General features: G+C 31.7%; 1 protein-coding gene across 1 annotated transcript in view; it reads left to right on the top strand.

Annotated features, from left to right (window-relative positions):
- The first annotated feature begins 639 nt into the window (after positions 1 to 639).
- LOC147063852 (putative G protein-coupled receptor Mth-like 1) overlaps positions 640 to 22,685 on the top strand; it is a 134,245-nt gene continuing 112,199 nt past the window's right edge. Inside the window, exon 1 of the mRNA XM_085958943.1 lies at positions 640 to 1,520. Coding sequence (XP_085815069.1) covers positions 885 to 1,520 — 636 coding nt within the window. The 5' untranslated portion in view covers positions 640 to 884. The remainder of the gene's footprint in view (positions 1,521 to 22,685) is intronic.

Below are 22,685 nucleotides of genomic sequence, written 5' to 3'. Positions count from 1 at the left end.
ATTATGGAGTTGTCAAATATCGACAAACAATAATCAAAAATTGCATCGCATAATCACATATTTTGAAATGTTAGTATGCTTACTATTAGTGCAATTTTGTGATGAGTGTTTATCTCACTTGGCTGGTCGGTCCGCCACGCCGGGCTCCCAGGCTAGAGCCTTGTCAGCCCCTGCTTGTGGGGCCCATGATTTTTACCGTTGAATTTAATGTTTTAAAAATACGACTAAGCTTAACATTTATTTATTATATCAATCTTCTACCTAGTAGGTACTTAACAATACCTATTAGCAAATATGTTTGGTTTATTATGAATGAATTTAGGTACAATAATGTATTTTGTATTTAAATTACTTATAACATCCTGTCTATCAAACAGATATTATAATATACGGTAATAATAAATTGATTAATGATAATGTCCTATGTAGATAATAATAATAATAAAATCATATATTTATCTGTCATTATTTGTAAAAATCCAAAATAATAATCAGTAGCAGTAATCATAATTAGGGGGAACAAAACTACTCGCTAGATTATTTATTTAACTTCACATGCCATCCACAACCGGTTCGAAATGACCTTATGAAGGTACTGGCGCGAATAAATAATAATTTATACAGACAGAATAATATTCTGACGGCATCAGCAGTGATTGCGTTCTGACTTAAACACGGAGGTGTAGCGGATTACGACGGTCCCAAAATGTTCACCAAAAAAGTCTGCAGTCTTCCGCGGTCTGTCACGATGTGATCTAAGCTCAACCGGGCAAAACGAGAATGTGAAATACAAAATATAATATCAAGTGTATAATCATTTAAATTGTGAGAGTGTCGTGTGTTATAAAATGATTCGTTTCGTTAATATATTATAATTATTCAAAATGAATATGAAGTTTCATTTGTGTTTCTTGGTCACATTGTTTATGTCCCGGTGTTTGTGCATGAAGATAAGAAAGTGTTGCAAGCAGGGTCAGCAGTTGAACGTGACAAATTTGTGTGTGGACAGTCCTAAAAATGACACCGACGATTGGATCCCTAAAGACTCTTTCATAATTCATTCTTCTAAATCGACTGTCAAGATATCCAGGGAAAAAGTTTTGAAGACAATCAAAGAGATTTATACAGGGAAATTGGAAATTGGGTTTCCGGGATGCGACAAATCCTGGAGAGACCTGGCTCTAGCTTTTAAAGACGGCGAACAGAAAGATCAGTTTTATTTAATTTACGATACGGATAAAACTGTAAAGTTAAATTTGAATCGGGAGTCAGTTTATCACACGAACGTGACTCTTTCGTTTAGTAAAGAATTCCCCCCAAATACATATTGCATTGATAAGGGCCCCCACAACCTGTACGTTGTGGTAATTTGTCCTTGTTCGGAAATCACCTGTATACGGAAGTGCTGTCACCAAAATGCGGTGTTCGATGAAGATGCCAATAAATGTGTCGGTGTGGACACACTTGACTTAACTGATGAACAATATGATGCATATAAGGATTGGAGACCACAATTCGAGGTACGTACCCACCAACATATTTTACGAGTCAAAATTTTGAAGCTTCATTATAAAGGAGAGATAAATTAAAGATTTGTATGTATCTCTCTACATATTATTATTTAGTAAGTATACGGTAATTAGGAAACGGCAGTAGCGAAGGGCGGAGGTAGGCTGTTAAGATCCGCCATAAAAGGTGCACATTAAACTTTGTTAACCATACGTATTTGTTTTTATTGAACTAAGACTACAAATAATTACAGATGGTGTTGGATAGTTTTTAAAAATCAATTAAACCCTGCCTTGACCAAACCATAATAGTTTTGGTATACTTTGGGCGATACGACAAAATTGTGCACACTTTTTCATTTGTTTTCGTTGGATTAATACATATTACATATATTTTTGGTTCATTTTTTAAAATTCATTAAGCCCTGCCTAAACCAAACTACAATAGATAAAAAATATTATTCTATCTATAAAATATTCAAAGTAATGTATGATTTAATTGCATAATTTTAGATATTTTATAGATATTCGAGTATTTTTTGACTATTACGAGTATCTATTATTAAATTTTAGAAACTAACCAACATCATCTGTCATTGTAATCTTATTTCAATGAAAACAAGTACGTATGACTGACAAAGTTTAGTGTGCACTATTTATAGCTGATCTTAACAGCCTACCTCCACCCTTCGCCACTGGGAAACGAAGCGCTAACAATTCTGTATGCTCTAGGATAAGGGAAATAATTCTGAAAACTGTAAAATTCTTAAAATATTCAAAAATTATTAGAATGTAAGTATATTATATTCGCAAAGGAAACAATATACCACTGATTTACTAAATTACACACAAAGTTATCCAAAACTCAATATTATTATCTCTCCCGAAAAGAAATAATTTCAGATTTATTTCCTCATTAATTTCGCACAAATAATTATTAATTACAAACATTTATTATTACAAGCGAGAGTTGTATTTTTTTTTAAAGTAAGCTTAGATAAATACATTCTAATGATTATATGACCATGACTTTTGAAAAAAAAAAATGTTCTTTACGATGGAAAGTGGTAACGCGATCCTACGGTTGGATTATATTTGAAATCGTCAACTACCTATAAATGGATACTTAATATGTATATTCTCTTATCTATCAATTATACATCGTAATTATATCATACTATTGTTACTCGTGGTCAACATTTGAACACTAATGAAATAATTATTGGCAATAAAGATTATGCATATAACTATATTGCAATTAAGTGCAATTATAAAAAAATCAAATATCACTGTAAATAAGATATTAAGATATTATATAATGTGTCGATTAATTAAACTGGCCTTTACGTGGCGAACTTCATTGTTTTGAAACAAAGTTATTTTTATTAATTCTACTTTAATGGAGTAATTTAGTTTGACATTGAAGTTAATGGTTCAACCAAATCACACTTAATCGGGCGTATCACGGGACCCTACAATTGGATGCGAAGTATCATCTTTGTATGACTGGGAATGTCTCAAGAGCAGTAACCCAAGACTGAGGTCGCCATGTACTTAAATGTGCATTGACTGAATTTAGAACCCTAGAGTTGAAAGTACGGAAGTCACATTTTTATCATTTTTGAGTTTAGTATGCAGATTTAAATGTGTATTCAAGTTCTCTTAATGCATGAGTCCAATGTCACATGGTTTTCAAAATACTTACTTCTAAAATGACGGTAGTCCAATTATTATATTTTAGAGCTGAAAGAGTGGATGAAAGAGTGATGTCGATATAATTAACGTGCATTTTAAAGGTGCTAATTAAAATCTCATTATATAGTCAGCAGAGTTTTAGTCCGAACACGAGTGAGTATTTTAACTAGATTAGATTAACTATGTTAAAACTGCTCTCCTGCAAAATATTGAATATGTGACTTCCAGACTTCAGCTCTAAGGTACAGATTAGTTAAAAGTACCCATGGGAGAGATGAGCACGTGGAGGCAATATTAAAAAATTGTAGTACGCAACAAGAAAATAACGTATTATTTAAGTTTATCCCATATTTTTTCACACTCAACATCGTTAGCCTGTTATTACACACCCAGTAGCGTAAGACAGTTCCCATTAATTTTGTGTTCCCTGGCCAGGCAATTTTTAGTTGGAGAATAGCCATATTGAAGAATGTGGAATGATATATTATAACGAAGGTTCTACACCTGCACAACTTTGAGACAAGGGTCATCGACTTAATTTATGGGGAAAGTTAAAATGATACATACATCAAAGGCAACTCCAGAGATGATATAAGTTACATTTGCAATAGTCCGCACCTTAAACTTTTTTAATACTAAATAATATAGTCCTTATAGATATTTAAATCGTAGACATATAATATATTGATTTATGTATTATTTAGGCATGTATACATGTGAATATGTGTCTATGTATGTAATTATGTATATATATATAATATAATAATAATAATACCAATAAAATTAAAAAATAACATAAAAATATAGGATAGGTATAATATAATTATACCTATATATACGAGTATTAAACAGATATTAATACTATCGACCGAAGGTACTTGATGGACTTTGGATTTAAGTTTTGTACGAGGTATTCCATTTGAGTCGTTTTTTTGCGATCCGGGTGTCGCCTTTCGGCATCTTCATGTACTATGTGCACCACCAAAAGGAATACAAGGATATACACTGATACTGGTGAGTGTACACAGTCCCTGAAGATGCCGAAAGGGCGAAACCCGGGTCGCAAAAAACGACTCAAATGGAATAGTACAAAACTTTAATCCATTAAATATTAAGACGTTGACATATTATAATATACCTTATCTCTTTATCACAATAGTCCGAGATTGTGAATAGATTATACAAATCTTCAATTTTAGTTTTAGTCGACTGTTCCGAAGATAAGTTTATAGCCCGAAACAGCCGTCAACGTATATGACCCTATTAAAGTAGAATTAATAAAAATAACTTTGTTTTAAAATCATAAACATTTTATAACTACACACACTAACCAGTCTTCATAAAAAGAGCATTTATTCAAATAATAAGTAGGTGATCTAACATAAGAAATACACGATAAAAATTTCACCTCTGTTCAATGTTGAAATCAATGATCCGAATCGGACTGAAATACAATAAATCTGTTTCAGTGTTTTTCGATCGATCGATTAATAGTGCAGGATCCCATAGACTTGTCGTATACATAATATGCGGAACGCATTCTGACAATTGGAATAGGTTTTAGGGGTCACCAAGATACGAGGGTGGGTCAATAAGTCCTTAGAAAAGCCGACAAGTGGCGCGACTAGTACTGTAAGCGGTTTGTTTTCATGCAGCGGCACTACCGATTCAGTATGCTGCGAAGTTTCAATCAGATTGGTCGGGTTGTTGTGTGTTTTTCGTACATTTAAAAAAAATTTGCTTGTGGAAAATGGAAAAATGGAAAATGGAGAAAATTGAGTTTAGAGCTGTTATTAAACATTTTAATATAAAAGGGTTAACAGCAAAGGAAATAAAAAATGAGTTGGATTTAGTTCACGGCATATCTGCTCCTTCACTCGCAACTATTTATAACTGGTTAAATGAATTTAAACGTGGTCGTACATCAACAAAGGATGAACCACGCTCAGGACGTCCTGTAGAGGTGACTACACCAGAAATGATCAATAAAATCCACGATATGGTGTTAAGTGACCGAAGATTAAAGTTGAGTGAGATAATTGAGGTTACAGGGATCTCAAAAGGTAGCGTCATTTCTATTTTACATGACAAATTGGGCATGAAAAATATTTCTGCAAGATGGGTGCCGCGTTTGCTCACAGTCGACAATAAACGCAATAGGGTGGTGGCCTCTAAAGCCCTGTTGTCGCTCATGCAACGCAATCCGGATGAATTTTTTCATCGCTTTGTGACTGTAGATGAAACATGGATACACCACTATACTCCCGAGACGAAAGAACAGTCAAAGCAGTGGATTGCGAAGACAAACCATGTCCAAAGAAGGCGAAAACCGTAAAATCAGCTGGTAAGGTTATGGCTACTGTATTTTGGGATGCACGTGAAATTATTTTCGTTGACTATTTGGAAAAAGGAAAAACAATAACAGGGGATTATTATGCATCTTTATTGGACCAGCTAAAAAACGAAATTGAAGAAAAATGGCCTCATTTAAACAGGAAAAAAATCCTCTTTCATCAGGACAATGCCCGTGTTCACACATGTTTACGATCAATGGCTAAAATTGAAGAATTGAAGTTCGAATTGGTCGACCACCCACCGTATTCGCCAGATTTAGCCCCCAGTGACTTTTTCCTTTTCCCAAACTTAAAAAAATGGCTAAGTGGACAACGTTTTTTTTCAAATGAAGAAGTCATCGATCGGACAAATGCTTATTTTGAGGACCTTTCGAAAACTTATTTTTCTGACGGTTTAAAAAAAATTGAGAAACGTCTAACCAAGTGTATTGAGCTCCAAGAAGATTATGTTGAGAAATAAAAAAAAAAATACAAAAATAAAAACTGTTTTAATGCTTTTTTCTAAGGAATTATTGACCCACCCTCGTATATAATGTCGATGTTGCCAGGCGATATTAGTGGTCATTTTTTTTTATTGAGGTTTTAATTTTTTTTCTTATAACCCACCAAAAATTGTTCTGAGTTCTTCAATAAAACTAAGACGGGATCAGGGATTGATTGAAAATGCAATAATTGTACCATGCCATCGGCATGGTCGTAGAACGGTCCGTCCCGTTTGAAAAAATAAAAATAGCAGCTAGTGGAATGTGTTCAAAATTATCGATTCTTAGGACCCTTCTTGGCTTAAATTATTTTATTTAGTAGCATTTTTGTATATAATCACCTAAATTGGTTTCTTTACTATATCTATGCATATGACATTCTTTTTAGTATTATGGTTAACCCAGAAACAGTGTAGGTTGCATATATGGGTAGGTGAATAAATGAAATAACGATAACCACTAACCACACTAAGTACCTACACATTTATTAAAAAAAAAAGAAACAACAAGTCAAGTGTTCAAACTCCTTTAAGTATCATGATCACAGTTTTTACAAACACTACTTACACATTTGCACAATGATATACATGTCAAAGCCGATTTCTTATAACTACGTGATAATGTACGGCAGTTAGAATTACATTTGCATGGTTTAATTAAATAATTTGGTAGAGGTTCATTCGTCATTTGTCTTGGATACGAATTATTTTCTCGTAACTCATAGTCAAGTTGTAGGACATCAAGAGACTCAAATAGTGGAACAGATGAGCTTTTCCATAAATAAACTTATGCTGAAGCCTTTAAACAGTGTAAACACAATGAATCATATGTGCATATCACTCTTGACACATTTAAACTAAATTCAATATTTTGGGAAATAAATTTATGCCGAAGCTCATTCGCTATTGGTTTTTGTTTATATAATAAGTAAGTGCAAACTTTTTCCAGGTCTTGAAACTGCTGTGGTCTCCAATAAACCATTTCCTAAAGCTGAAAGTGCATCCTGAACAAAACTCGTTGACGAGATGGTTAAAGCTTGTTTCTTTGTACATATGCAGTCACTAATGGTGTCGCAGCCGGTTAAACAATGTAATGCTGGTATAATATTACAAATATTTTCGCCAAGAGATTCAGCTGCCAAATGGCATTCTGAAACATGGAATTTCTTCTGAGATCCCTCAAACCATAATCCATGGCAACCAATCGTTGCAAGTTTATTCCAGAAATGAATGCCTAAAATTAAAACATCTGTATCGGGACTGTGATAATCTCCAAATTTTGCATTTTTACAGCATGAAATATATGACAGAACATTCTAGACTCCAGAGTCTGCTTCTAAATGATTTTGATTTTAAATCAATGGCGTCAGTGAAAATTGATCCCTGCAATTTAAACCATTGTGTGGGGTCGTCAAATCCACCACAATGTACAGCTCACTTTTTCCGTTGATTTTTGCAAATGTGGGAGCATTTTTGCAAATACATTTAACAAGCTGTAATTTATTTTGAGGGCTCACAAAAAATCTTTGCAATTAATCCACCACATACCTACTACATACACTAAGGGACAATCTCCAAGGCTTAGATATTATAAGCATTTACACTGTTTAAGGGCTTCAGCACAAGTTTATTTATGGAAAAGCTCATCTGATCCACTATTGAGCCTATTGATTTCCTACAACTTCTAACAATTATGAGAAAATAATTTGTATCCAAGACGAATGAACCTCTGCCAAATTATTTGGTTAAACCATGCAAATGTAATTCTGACTGCCGTACATTATCACGTAGTTATAAGAAATCGGCTTTGACACGAATATCATTGTGCAAATGTGTAAGTATTGTTTGAAAAAACTGTGCTCATGATACCTAAAGCAGTTTGAACACTTGACTTCTTGTTTCTTTTTTTTAATAAATGTGTAGGTTCTTAGTGTAGTTAGTGGTTATCGTTATTTCATTTATTCACCTACCCATATATGCAACCTACACTGTTTCTGGATTAACCATAATACTAAAACGAATGTCATATGCATGGACATAGTAAAGAAACCAATTTAGGTGATTGTATACAAAAATGCTACTAAATAAAATAATTTAAGCCAAGAAGGGTCCTAAGAATCGATAATATTGAACACATTTCACTACCAGCTATTTTTATTTTTTCAAACGGGACGGACCGTTCTCCGACCATGCCGATGGCATGTTACAATTATTGCATTTTCAATCAATCCCTGATCCCGTCTTAGTTTTATTGAAGAACTCAGAACAATTTTTGGTGGGTAATAAGAAAAAAAATTAAAACCTCAATAAAAAAAAATTGACCACTAATATCGCCTGGCAACATCGACTTTATATATCTTTGTGACCCCCAAAACCTATTCCAATTGTCAGAATGCGTTCCGCATATTATGTATACGAAAAGTCTATGGGATCCTGCACTATAACTTGGTTTTATCTAGTAATAGGTATTGGCCGTTGTTATTGATAATTTAATGGGAGACAATTTATTCTTACAATGCTTTATTAAATATTATTATTTGTATAATTGAATTTTACAGAATTAGAACAAGTTATTTCAGAAAAGAAAAACTAGTGAAATTGAAACCCAAAGATACATCTAAGGTTACGTATATTTTCAATAAGCAAACACATGGGACCACTTATGTACAGTGGGTAATATTTCACACATTTACTTATTTACATGGGCGGAACATTACACATTATGGATATTATATCGATATAAAAAGGATGCTTTAATATGATTTAAAAGACCGAAAAGAAAACTAAAAGTATTTAAAGGGATATACACGTAGGAAGGTTCAAAGTGCTATAAATATAAACTTTCATTTATTTTTTAGAATTGTAAGTTTACTGCTAAATAAAAAAACTAGTTACATCTTAAGGGCGGACGTGCTCAGCGTGGGTCAAAATGGAGCTTTTTTTCTATTTTCAAAGCATGATCCTGGACATACCTTAAACGTTGTAGATAATCTATTTATATAATTTTGAAGCCTTATTATCCTTTATATTTATTTCATCGGTTAGGTACATGTTCAAACACGCGCGTTAACATCATTTTACTCCCTACTTCAATTATTATAGTTTGTCAATTTATGGCTACGGCCGTATGTTGTAGCTTAACCACCGGGGAATGCCAAAAGAAATGGCGTATTTCAAAAAAACACTACCTTATTCTTAGTTCAATAATTATTTTAAAGCAATCATTATTCGTAGGATGTTTATCACACTTGAATGGTCAAAGACATCGCTTATAATTAATATCTTTAGAATTATCTTCAAATGTGTTAATCTTGCCGATTTTTTGAATAATAAAATGCCTAATTCTTGTCAAGTTTGGGATCACAGAGATTATCAATATAATTTTTTATCGTAAATATTTCACTATAATAATGTATAAATATAAATACGATATAAATTATTCTGATGGTTTTATAAATGCGTTTAAAAATTAATAAATGTAAAAAATCTTAACACCACTGCACATTTATGTACTTACTGAAATACGACTATATTCTAAAACATTAGAGTGAGAGGTTTAAAAGAATACTATTTTATGTAATAAAAATACTTTATGCAGTCATCAAATGTTTAAAATAAATATAAAAGATAATAAGGCTTCAAAATTATATAAACAGATTATCTACAACGTTTAAGGTATGTCCAGGGTCATGCTTTGAAAATAGAACAAAAGCTCCATTTTGACCTACGCTGAGCATGTCCCCCCTTATAGATTTAAAAAAAAAACTGCTTGTATTATAAAGTGTACTTATTATTGTAAATATTTTTCAAAGAGGTGCACGTCAGGAACATACAAATCAACATCCGAAGGTTTTGAGTCTTCATGTACACCATGCATATGTAAAAAAACAAACACGTAGGTAGCTTAATAAAGATCAATTCATTTTTTTTAACATATAGTGAAACTTATTAATTTAAGACGTTCACAACATGACATTTAGAAACAAAGAAATATTATTAAAACAGTGTTATATAAAAATTATTAAATAGAAGAAAAGTGTAAATAACAAGAAAGTACACCTAATGAGCTAAGCAGACGCTATTTAAAAAAAATATAAAACAATGCCCACCTATTATACTCATCTCACGCAGGTGGAATATGTCGATATCAAAAGTGATTTGGTTGAATAATGAACAGAGTTAACTACTGACTACAGGACTAAGTAGGACGAGACCAGTTATTTAACTTAGTTAGTGCACACGATGACCGAACGGCTAACGCGTTGGTTTATAATGTCGTAGGTCCCAGACTCGAATTCTGGGTCTGGCAAATACATTTATTGTTTTTCAACGTCTTTTTAGAATCAGAGTATGGACATAATTGGTTTAGCAATTGGCTAACATACATTTATTGTAAAAACAAAAATCTGTTAAGGGGCGACATGCTCGTCGAAGGTCAAAATTGAGTTTTTATTGTATATTCAAACCATGATCTTGGACACTCCTTAAACGTTGTAGATGATCTATTTATATACTTTTAAAGCCTTATTATCCTTTATAGTTATTTTAAACATTTGATGACTGCATGAAGTATTTTTGTTACATAAAATAGTATTCTTTTAAACCTCTCGCTCTAATGTTTTAGAATATAGTCATATTTCGGTACATAACTGTGCAGTGGTGTTAAGATTTTTTACATTTATTAATTTTTAAACGCATTTATAAAACCATTAGCATAATTTATTACGAGATAATTTTTGTAAAATATTCACGATAAAAAATTATATTGATAATCTCTGTGATCCCAAATTTGACAAGAATTAGGCATTTTATTATTCAAAAAATCGGCAAGATTAACACATTTCAAGATGATTCTAAAGATATTTATTATAAGCTATGTCTTTGACCATTCAAGTGTGATAAACATCTTATGAATAATGATTGCTTTATAATAATTATTGACCTAAGAATAAGGTAGTGTTTTTTTGAAATACGCCATTTCTTTTGTCATTCCCCAGTGGTTAAGCTACAACATACGGCCGTAGCCATAAATTGACAAACTATAATTGAAGTAGAGAGTAAAATGATATTGACGCGCGTGTTTGAACATGTACCGTTTAAAAAAAAATAAAAAAAAATTCGGTTAAGTACATGTTCAAACACGCGCGTTAACATAATTTTACTCCCTATTTTAATTATAGTTTGTCATTTTATGGCTACGGCCGTATGTTGTAGCTTAACCACTAGGGAATGACAAAAGAAATGGCGTATTTCAAAAAAACACTACCTTATTCTTAGGTCAATAATTATTATAAAGCAATCATTATTCATAAGATTTTTATCACACTTGAATGGTCAAAAACATAGTTTATAATAAATATCTTTAGAATCATCTTCAAATGTGTTAATCTTGCCGATTTTTTGAATAATTAAATGCCTAATTCTTGTCAAATTTGGGATCACAGAGATTATCAAAATATATTTTATCGTGAATATTTTACAAAAATTATCTCATAATAAATTATACTAATGGTTTTATAAATGCGTTTAAAAATTAATAAATGTAAAAAATCTTAACACCACTGCACAGTTCTGTACCGAAATATGACTATATTCTAAAACATTAGAGCGAGAGGTTTAAAAGAATACTATTTTATGTAACAAAAATACTTTATGCAGTCATCAAATGTTTAAAATAACTATAAAGGATAATAAGGCTTCAAAATTATATAAATAGATTATCTACAACGTTTAAGGAGTGTCCAGGATCATGGTTTGAAAATACAATAAAAACTCAATTTTGACCTTCGACGAGCATGTCCCCCCTTTTGCTATTGTATTGCAACTGATATTATTTTATTTTTTAGATTATTGTATTTAATATTATATCACGTATTTTGATCGTGGGCACCTTAAACCGAAGACAATTACACGATTTCCATGATCAAGTCATTACGTAAGCTCTATCATTATTATAGCTATATTAACGTCAATTTATTTTTGGCATTATGATTGGAGACTAATTTTAAAAGAATGCTGTTCACTCTAGGTAAGTGTATGTACATACACTCGAAACTTTCTTTCATGCGCCCACTGGCGGCAATAATGAATGCATTGGCGAGTCAAAAGTCTGAGTCTGCGACCATAACGATAGGTTGTTAAGATATTATACTGATATATTAATATATATTAATTTCGTTATTTTTAAGATGTGCTCTATTTGAATTATATAAATTAGTTAGGTACCTTTTTAATCTGCAAAAAAATAAATATACTAAAATACAGTGCTCGAAATGGACCAGAGCACGGCTCCGTCCATACTAAAATCCTCAAGACTTCGTGAAAATATTAAAACTGGCGTTCTGGTTCAGGAATTATTATGAAAATAATTACATTAACATTTACAAGTACATTCTAAAATGTAATAATAAACTTGACATGTTGTACAACAGTTATGAGATATAGTGAGATTTTGTGTTGTTTTGTTACAAAGATTTTTTCGCGATTTAAATTTCTATTCAATTTAGGCCTTCAGCGAATATACTAGTTTATTTGGTGTTCCTCATAATAACGAATAGATAACAATATATAAAGAGCCCCGATAACAGTATTGTAGTGAAACAGTAGTGTATTTAGTAATATAAGTAAAACAATCACAGACACCCAGGCTTTGAGAAAAATCACATAAATATATCGTGACCTCATCGGGAATCGAACCCGGAGGTCCCGGATGAAAAGCCAACACATTACGCACTACACCATGAGAGCCGTATGTTATACCAATGAATATTAACCAAGGCGCTACCTAGCCTAGCAATAATAATTAATGATAGATTTACTAATAAATATATGAATGTACGTTAATTTGAGTTGCTATACCTAGGTATGATACCTAATTAATAATATAAATTCTGATTAATGAGAGTTTTGTACCATTCCACAGGACTTGCTTTTAGGAGTATGCCAGGTTTAGCCTCTCGACATTGTCAATGTCTGTTGATATATAATATGTACCTACATCATATTATATTATTACTAAATTAACCAATTAAACGATCGTAAATAATAGATACATTATTTAAAAGTACAAGGCAGTAGGAAATCTTCAGTAGATGCGCGTATCGGTTGTTTAAAGATTCTTAGTGCATTCAATTTGTTGGTCCAAAGTTTTCGTAAAATTATCTTACGCTCCGGTTCGTAAAATTTTCTATTTCGAGCACTGTTAATATACTATATTATTAAAATAATTTAAGGCTTATGAATTCTATGCGCGAAAAGAAAAGGTATATACTTATATAAATTCTAATAGTTGTATATAAGTCTAAAATCACTACTTTTCAAGAGAACCAACAGAATATTGATTTTTTGGACAACTTTGTATGGGAACGCTTATGTTTATGTGTGGAATTTAGTAATACAGATACGTTCATTTAGTAATGATTTTTATTTATTACATTTTTAAGACTTATATAGCACACAGAATTAAAAACCGAACTTTTGTATGAGTGTGCTAAGACTGAATAATATTATGTAATGTGAGAAGAGAATTTATTCATAGGTAGCTCAGTCAACATCGTTAGATCTGAAAGTACCTATATTATTTTTATAGTATGTTCTTACCTATAAGTTAAAATACGTGTTCGTTTACTCCATGAATTAATTATTTGTCGTGACATGACATTTGTATGTATGCAATAGGCATAATAAAATTTACTTCTTGCAATTCGTTACAAACTTTTGCAGATCGTGGTCTGGTCTACAATAATAATATATCTTCCATCTGTAGCTAGTCTGTCTTTCGTGCTTGCATTGGACAGTCATTCCACCATTTTCTTGCTCGAATTTTCTATGCTTACAATTAGTAATATAACTTACGTGGAATCGTATAAAGTGAACTGTATTCAATGTTAAATGAAATGGTACAGAATCGAGTAAACAATAGACTTCCGGTGCCTTGAAACACGCAGTGCGTGACAGAAGGCGGAACTTTAAAGATCACACAATTAAATTACGCAAGATAATATTTACTCTTCTTACGACAATAAAATGAAAATATGTAGTTCTATTTATATTTATGTACGAGTACCTTATTTATGTCATTTAGGACAATTACTTTTTTTATGACACACACTTTAGTGTAGTATACATACATGGTCCCACAATCGATGAATAAATTATGATACCGAAGTACAGTTTGTAATATATCATTTGACAATGTCCGCCTAGCATCCAAAAAGAGCTAATTGTGATAAATATATTACATTTATCACTTTACGTATTCTAGCGGTTAGTTGTGTAAACAAGTTAACCGTCTGAACTGCCAAAAGCCTTTTAACAGCGCCTCTCTTGGCCGTGCTAACTTTTAAAACGAGACATTTACTTGTGTAGTACCATTGCGTGATGGTATTTATCCAACGATTGGCTGTTTAATTTCTAATAATCATGTGAGACTATATTTTTCAAAGATTTTAAGTTTGCTAAAAACGCAAAAATTATAACTTCTTTGAATTCACGACATTAATTTATTACAACCGTATTATTTATTATATTCCTACCAATGCCATAACTCATTACTACTCTGTTGTCTCAAGACACCCTATCACAAGAAGTGGTGTTTTATATCGCCATCTATTGAGCGATTTGATACCACCATCGATATATTTTCACTACTTTACTTGAAATCTTTGTGCAACTAATAATATAGGTATACTTACCTTTAGTTGTGATGTAAATTTATTGCTGTAATTGTTTCTTAATCTAGAATTATAAAGCATCTTATTTTTCTTCTCTGATTACTTGTATAGACATAGTTTATTTATTCAGCGCTTTGAAATAGAAAAGTTGATGAGATTAAAGAGAGCTCATAGTTTCCCAAAAATATTATATTCTGAGAGTTTTTTGTTATATCTTTTAATGTATTGTAAATCTACTAATAGTCAAACATCTGATACGCACTACTACTGAAGTTTGAGTCAGACTACGATTTTCAGTGCTGCATGCGAAAAAAACAAACTTTTACGAAATATACTATAAAAAACATACTTAGGTACTTACTATTATTTTTTCTTACTTTAAATACCGCCTATAGGCAGTACATAATTTATCTACCCCTGCTGGATGTCACTGTTTTATATTTATTAAATAAATAAATGTATTATTTGCGATCGTTTAATTAGTTAAATTGGTAATATTCATAGACTCTGAAGATGTCGGAAGGCAAAACCTGGCATACTAAACGCAAACCATATGGAACAGTACAAAAAACTCATTATTCACAATTTATACACGTCAAGTTTCTTATTAAACTTTAGGATAATATAATATGCGAATTAATGTAATTATTTTCATAATAATTCCTGAACGAAAACGGTATTTTTAATTTCTCAACGAGCCGGAGCCGCAGTCTTTATTGTTTCACGAACCGGAGCTGAGCTCCGATGCGCTCTGGTCCATTGCGAGCGCTGAATGTGTTTGTAATATTAACTTTGTAGTTGTTTTACAAATCTACTCATTTCAAACTATAATGCAATGATAGTTAAAAGACACACGTGGGATACCTACGAATTTTCCTGTCATCACACGAAATGTATTTTATTTACTTAGTAAGGAGCAGGAGTCGAGGAACTTTTAAGTGTATTACTCTTTCATATATATTTTGTTTATAATAACATTACCCCCTCGAGTTGAAAGAAAGCTTTTTTTCTTGAATTCTACAAAATTTGGAAAACTCAAAGAGCACTCTGTATGGATGATATATGACAAACAAACTAAAATACATTCAAAATAATCTAATTAATTAATATAAACTGCGTGCAAAAAATAAATAAAAATATTTTGTAGATAGTAGACCAAATTATAAGAATATTTATTGTCTGATACGTTACAATTTTAGCACATTTAAAGGGGTTCACACAGGGAACTCAGAAATAATGGGAACTGAAATACCCAACGGGTAAGGCGATAGCAGGTAACCGTCTCGAGTAAGGAAGAATCCGGGTTAAGCTTATACACGTGTCAAGAATACGTTGTACGTCTAATACTGAAAACTGCTCTCGGTTTATGCATTTACGCTCATTTAATGTTGGTGTATTACACACACTATTGCACGTGCATAATGCGTGCTTCATGTTCGTAGGACACTCACACATTCAAAAACCCTGCTTCAACGTGCGGCGTATTAATTGAATATAGCCTATCGGTATTCTATTTATTATCTGTTCTGTGGGTTCACAACTCAACTGACAGTATGTTAATCAATGTGTGAATTTATGTTTCTTCATGACCCTTCATCAGTGGCGAAGGGTGGAGGTAGGCTGTTAAGATTCGACATAAATAGTGCACACTAAACTTTGAAAATCAAACGTATTTGTTTTGAACTAAGACTACAATGTGTATATTATATTGTTTGTTAGTTTTTAAATTTCAATTAAACCCTGCCTATCCAAGCCATGGTAGATATTAGTAAAAAAATTGTTTATCTATCTATAGAATATCTAAAATTAAGCCATTAAACTATGCATAATTTTAGATATTTTATAGATAGAAGAATATTTTTTATTTACTATGGTTTGGTGGTTTAGACAGGGCTTAATGAATTAAAAAAAACTAACCAACACTATCTGTAATTTAATGAAAACAAATAAGTATGACTGAAAAAGTGTGCAATATTTTTGTCGGATCTCCCATAGCATACCAAAACTACGAGTATTATGGTTTGATGTTGACAGGGTTTATTCTACTATATCTACTCATTGTAGTCTTTTTTCAATGAAAACAAACACTGGTTTGACTGACAAAAAAATGTAGTGCGGACTATTTATGTCGGATCTTAACAGCCTACCTCCACCCTTCGCCACTGCCTTTCATTATACATAAGATTTTAAATTTTACCTTACTTGGAGCAATTTACACCAGTTATCCGATTCCTCATGTAGAGTCGGTATGTTATTTTCTGACCACTTGTATAATAAAATATGTTCACGGAATAAACGTGTAAAGTGTATCTCTTAAATACATATTTAAGTGAAACTTAAATACGTACTTAGTGAATAAAAAATCAGTTTTTAATGTGATTGATCATAATAAAATTTATTATAAAAAATGTTAATAACCTCAGTCTTTGTATGCACCTACCTACCAGACACCTTGTTTAATGAATGATTCATTAATCACAATTGCTTTTACGATGATTTTTTAGGAGCTTATTTTTTGTGAATTTTTATTTCACATCGTTATGTTAATAGTATTATTACAATCGAATTATATGTGAGTGTACGACTATGATTATCTGTCAAGAGATCCGGGAATGAGTTTTTTTGGAAACAATCACTATTGACACTTGACAGATCTTTAGTACACACGCCCACTCGTGTTTATATACTAAAGGCTTAATTACATTGACAGATGCGCAGAGCCAACCCGATTCAACGATCCTCGCCGACCGTCGTGGCCACCGTTTTTACACTATTTGCAATTACACGCAACGATTCAATTGCGTTGGTCCTTGTTTTTGATTGGTTTAAAATAAACATAGTGTTGCTATTATTAAAAATATAGGTTAACCTAAAACTATTTCTTCGTTAGATTGGTGGCAACACTGAACAGTATTCCCGCGCAAATTTACGTCAAAACTGAGCTGTCAAACCTAGTGGGTTGTGTTCGTATATCTTCGTACGTTCTCGGCAGTCGTCGCTTGGATCGGAACGACGGAAAATAGAATTTATCCCACTTTACTCACGATCGCTCCCGATTCTTGAAAACCATAGAGAAGAGATTTTGACAGTCGTGGCAGACGATCAGGCCAGACGCAACCTGCCAATGTAATTTGAGCTTAAGACCCAGCTAATTTGGAAGGTTGGACATAACTGCGTTTTAGTGTTTGTCAATTTATTTAAAATGGAAAAAAGGTAAAATATTATTTTTATTCCTTGGCAAAGGATATGGATCCATACAGAGTAGTAGTTATCTAATTTTGATTGACAGGCATTTTGTTAATAATAATTATGTGGATTTAATCTATCCGTGAGTATTCGCAACCCACGGGGTGGGTATCGACGCGTAAATCCACATCCAAAAATGAGGCCGAAGCAGAGTTCGAAATGGAAAATTTTACGAACCAGAACGCTTGATAATGTTACGTAAATATTAGCATTAACATAGTTGAGTAAGTATCTAATTTTATGTGTATTTTATAAAAAAATAAGTGTGTTAGATTTTTTATGGCATATCTAGCTAAGACGGTCGACTTATTTTTTCTACGAGACGGAGCAAAATTTTGTGGATTTTATGAATCAGAACAGCGCTCCGCTGCGCGCCGGTCCATTTCGAGCCCTGGCGCGAAGCTCATACACACTATCTAGTAAATAATAGTATAAGATTGTACCGTTTATTTTGAAATATAATTTAATATAAATTTTCACATATTATTACCGAATTAAACAAAGAATCAATCCTTTTCTGTGACGATAACTAATTTACTATTGTGATAACTGATAAGCATTGATTGATATTTAAGAATGATCATAACTAAATGTGTTTATCAATTGGTATACCCCATACAAAAAAATCTTTTTGTACTTATACAACGAGCAAACATATCTCTTCACTTTGATCCTTTTATTTTATATAACTATGAATAACGTTTATTCTTAAAAAAAGTCTCAATGATTTATTATTATTAATAAATTGATTGTAATATTCTATATGCTGTTCCTTAATGTTTTGTATGTAGGGCTCGCATACTTTTTCAAGTACAGACACTCGGTTGCCTTGTAGAGTGATTATTGGAATTAGAAATAATCAAACTCAAAAACAAATAATATGTTAATCAATTAATTTATAGTATACAATAGGCACATTGCTTCCGTTTAATAAATTATTTTTCCACGTGCTATATTGTAATGCTATATTATCATAATGTGTGATACATTTTCATTAAAAACCACTTAATACGAATTTGTGCATTCATGTACAAATATAAACCATCGTTGTTTTGTATAAAAAAAATATATTGATAAAACAATGAAAGTTAGTAGTATTTAAATAGAAAAATTCGTAGAATCTTTGGATCAACTTTAGAAAATTAACGACAAATTAAATATCGTAATAGATAACGATAATAGAACTATTGGTAAATTTTGTAAGATGCAAAGACTGAGATAGGTGAATGTTAATGAGGTGGCAAGGCAATAATGATCCTAACCATGTGGGTACCTCAGAGGATCTGACCTAGCGGGATACCAAGTATGAGGTGGACTGACTGTATGGAAGAGATCTAGAGGATTATGGGAAGACCAGGGTCAATAGAGAAGACTGCCGAAGGATATACCTAGGTCATCTTGAAGTTTTGATATTTTTAACTTATTTATATTTTGATGAAATAGATTTTGACAGAGTTTACAAACAGCAATTCCAAAAAATGATATAATTACCTGTTATACTTAGTATTGTCAGTAAAGGTGGCTGCGGACGATTCTTACAACATACTTTGACTTCCTCATGACGGTTTGTCATACCTGTTGTCAGTGATGTCAAATATTAATTAAATACACGATTTTCTATACGAAAAAAATGAACAGAAAACAAAACGTTCAAAGACTGATCGGGGCATTTAACACAATTAAGCCAACGTCGACTCAAAATTAGCGCAATTTTTGCAACATCATGGAATTTTGTGTCTCAAAAGCGTACGCTATTGTCAGACGCAGCTATTGACAGTTTGTTTTCCTACTTCTATTTTGTTTGTCTTCTTACATAAATAAAAAAAAAACATATTTTTTTGGAATTTGTCTGTTTTTACATTGATTTTAGGATTTTTACAGGTTTTTTTAAATTTCCCGATATCTCGAGAATTATTTTCTGAAAATCCCGTATGTCGAGAAATCAAAATTTCATCATTTCGGGAAATCCCGAATCTCGAGATTGAGATTTTCTCGGGAAATACCCAACTCTACTTACAACATACTTTGACTTCCTCATGACGGTTTGTCATGATAGTTTTGTTGTAGGAATGGTTCGCTGTCTATATGTGACTCCATGGATTCCATTACAAAAAAATCTACGCTAAACTATCGATATAGTTAGTGCGAAGTAGGTATTATATTTATGTTAAAAGTATCGACCACCAGACATTGAGAAAACACTAAAAATATAACAAAAAAATATATCCACCAGTCACGTAGGTACCTAATTATTATATGAAAATCTTTCCGATACAAACAAAATATACGTTTTTGTAATTATCCTCTATTGTTGCAATAATAAATATTCTTATGTATAAAAAAAACGATTTTTATTGGTCACGTGTACATACCCGTCTATAACCGCGGATACACACATACATATTCATCATAGAGTTTAATAATATATGTAAAAATAAATTAAAAATGGCTTTCTGCGTGATATTCTCCGGAAATTGGATTTTAATAACATGACGTGTGACTCATTTTTCACATTTTTATAACTTTTTGGCTAAGGTTTATTTATAACGCTAGCAGTGATGTCGATTGTTAGGTGATTTTTGTATAGTTATATTCAATTTGAAAGTATATGGAAATATGTCAGTACACAAATCATTAAAACAATGTTATGTTACACACTATATCAATAAATTGTAAAGTAAAGTAGTGGTAAATTAGCATCACACCTATTATAATTAGTATGCTTGGGAAATAATTTACATTTATTAACTTACCTTTATGTCAGTATGAGTCAGTTTCATTCTTCAGGTTCAGGTAAAAACATATTTATATCGGTTCGGTTTCTGATAGAAAAGACTTAATGCATAGGTTAGCAAGATTTAAAATAGTAAAGCAAATCATGGTGTACTTATGGCCTTTCCACTTCATAAATCTAATTAGTCAGCCAAATATTAAACTGCCGCAAAACGTATGAGATCATGGTGGAATTACTTTGTTAATAGTGCGAAGCATTGTTATTTTCCAATCTTTCTCATTTTTATTAATTTATGTGAAAAAATAAAATGAATCGGCAACTTACACATAAATCAAACTTCACTTAAACTCAGTGTATTTCTAATGTAGTTATTTGTTATTAAAACTATTTTTTCTGTTATATTTTTTTTTTAATTTGATTTTCCATAAAATTGATAAAAAAATCAATCCCGAAAGTTTCGAAATTATGTTTATTAATCCTGGGATTCATAGGTATCGAAAACAGCTCGGGATCCCAGGATTGGAATCCCTAGTTCTGAGTGATTAATTTTTCAATGTTTTTATTTGTATTAAAAAAATATTTTCTACCATAGTTTAGAACATTTTATGGTACTTGTATGGCCAAGACCCATGACGTAAACGTGTTGTGCCGATGACAATAAATTGAACGACAACAGAAGTGGGGAGTAAGATCATGTTAACGCGCGTGTTTGAACATGTACCGAACCTCAAAAAAGTTTCTTTCGGTTCGGTTCCGGTTTTCGTTCCAACAAAAATAACGGTTTCCCGGTTTTCGCTTCAGTTCTAGTTCGAAACCCTGGTTTGAAGAGTCATGATTACCTACGGGATTTGATTGATTAACATTATAGTAATATTATACGTATTTAAATTATTTGAAAACACCTCAGTTATTATATTCCAATAAGAAAAATCTGAAATTATGTATGTCCAATAAACAATGCTATATTATCAAATCTAGTGAATTATTCATTGAATAAAACAAAATATTTATTACACAATTAGCAATAATTGGTGCATATACGTTATAACTAAAATTTGGAACCAGACTTCAGTTATTAATTAATGTAATACTTGATACCTTGACTTAAGTTACAAAGGCTGATTTCCAATAATTAAATCAATTTGTTGAGCGCTTCAATTTGTAAATACTACCAGTTAATTTCGGCGCCATTAGATAGGACGCACTTGGCTCAATTGGTGATGATCATTCGCGGGAATCCAGTGGGTTCGCGTCATGCTGGGCGTCGTATTTTTATAATTTTCTAATAGGTATAGGTACATAATAATATATCTGAGGTGTTTTAGAATTATATATATATGTTCAATAAAGAATGCTAAATTGTCAAATCTTATGAATTATTATTATAAAATATAGTAGGCATATTTTATGTACTTAGGTATTATAAAAAAATATATTTCATGATCAAACACCCAGTCTCAGTACCAGTTTCAAAGCAAAAGTTAAACTACACGAAAAAAAAACTCGTTGGATTCAGTATCAAAGTATATTCCTCATACAATTAACATTTTCCAAAACAACCGTTTTATTTTCTTATATGCAATAAGCTCGTCACTAATCGCCTCGTTCACCCATACAGTTATAACATATTAATTATGACGTCACGGGCTTGTTAGTTTAGATTTTGAATGCGCCGAGTAGGCTTGAACTATCGTTAGGTTTCTATGCACTCGCATAATGTTACTTACTGGTCACTCCCATATACTAGATACCAGCACATTCAAAGTTATTTTAAAGACATATTTGTAAATATAAAATCATAAATGTAAATTTGAAAGTTAGTTAGATCTGAGAAAAGTAATTAATGTTGGTACTCTCACATATCAGATCAAATCAAATTTCAGTATGGTTGTACTGTTTACATCCGATTTTATATAAATCAAAAGGATTTTATGTTACACATTTTTTAATTATTTTGATAGAAATCAATTGATTTAAAAAAATATGTTCATTGCA

Source organism: Rhyacophila brunnea, unplaced genomic scaffold, assembly GCF_057557595.1.
Source record: "Rhyacophila brunnea isolate RB1 unplaced genomic scaffold, BYU_Rbru_1.0 scaffold_8, whole genome shotgun sequence".
In the NCBI taxonomy this organism is placed as follows: domain Eukaryota; kingdom Metazoa; phylum Arthropoda; class Insecta; order Trichoptera; family Rhyacophilidae; genus Rhyacophila; species Rhyacophila brunnea.
This window is presented reverse-complemented; position numbering and strand designations above follow the sequence as displayed.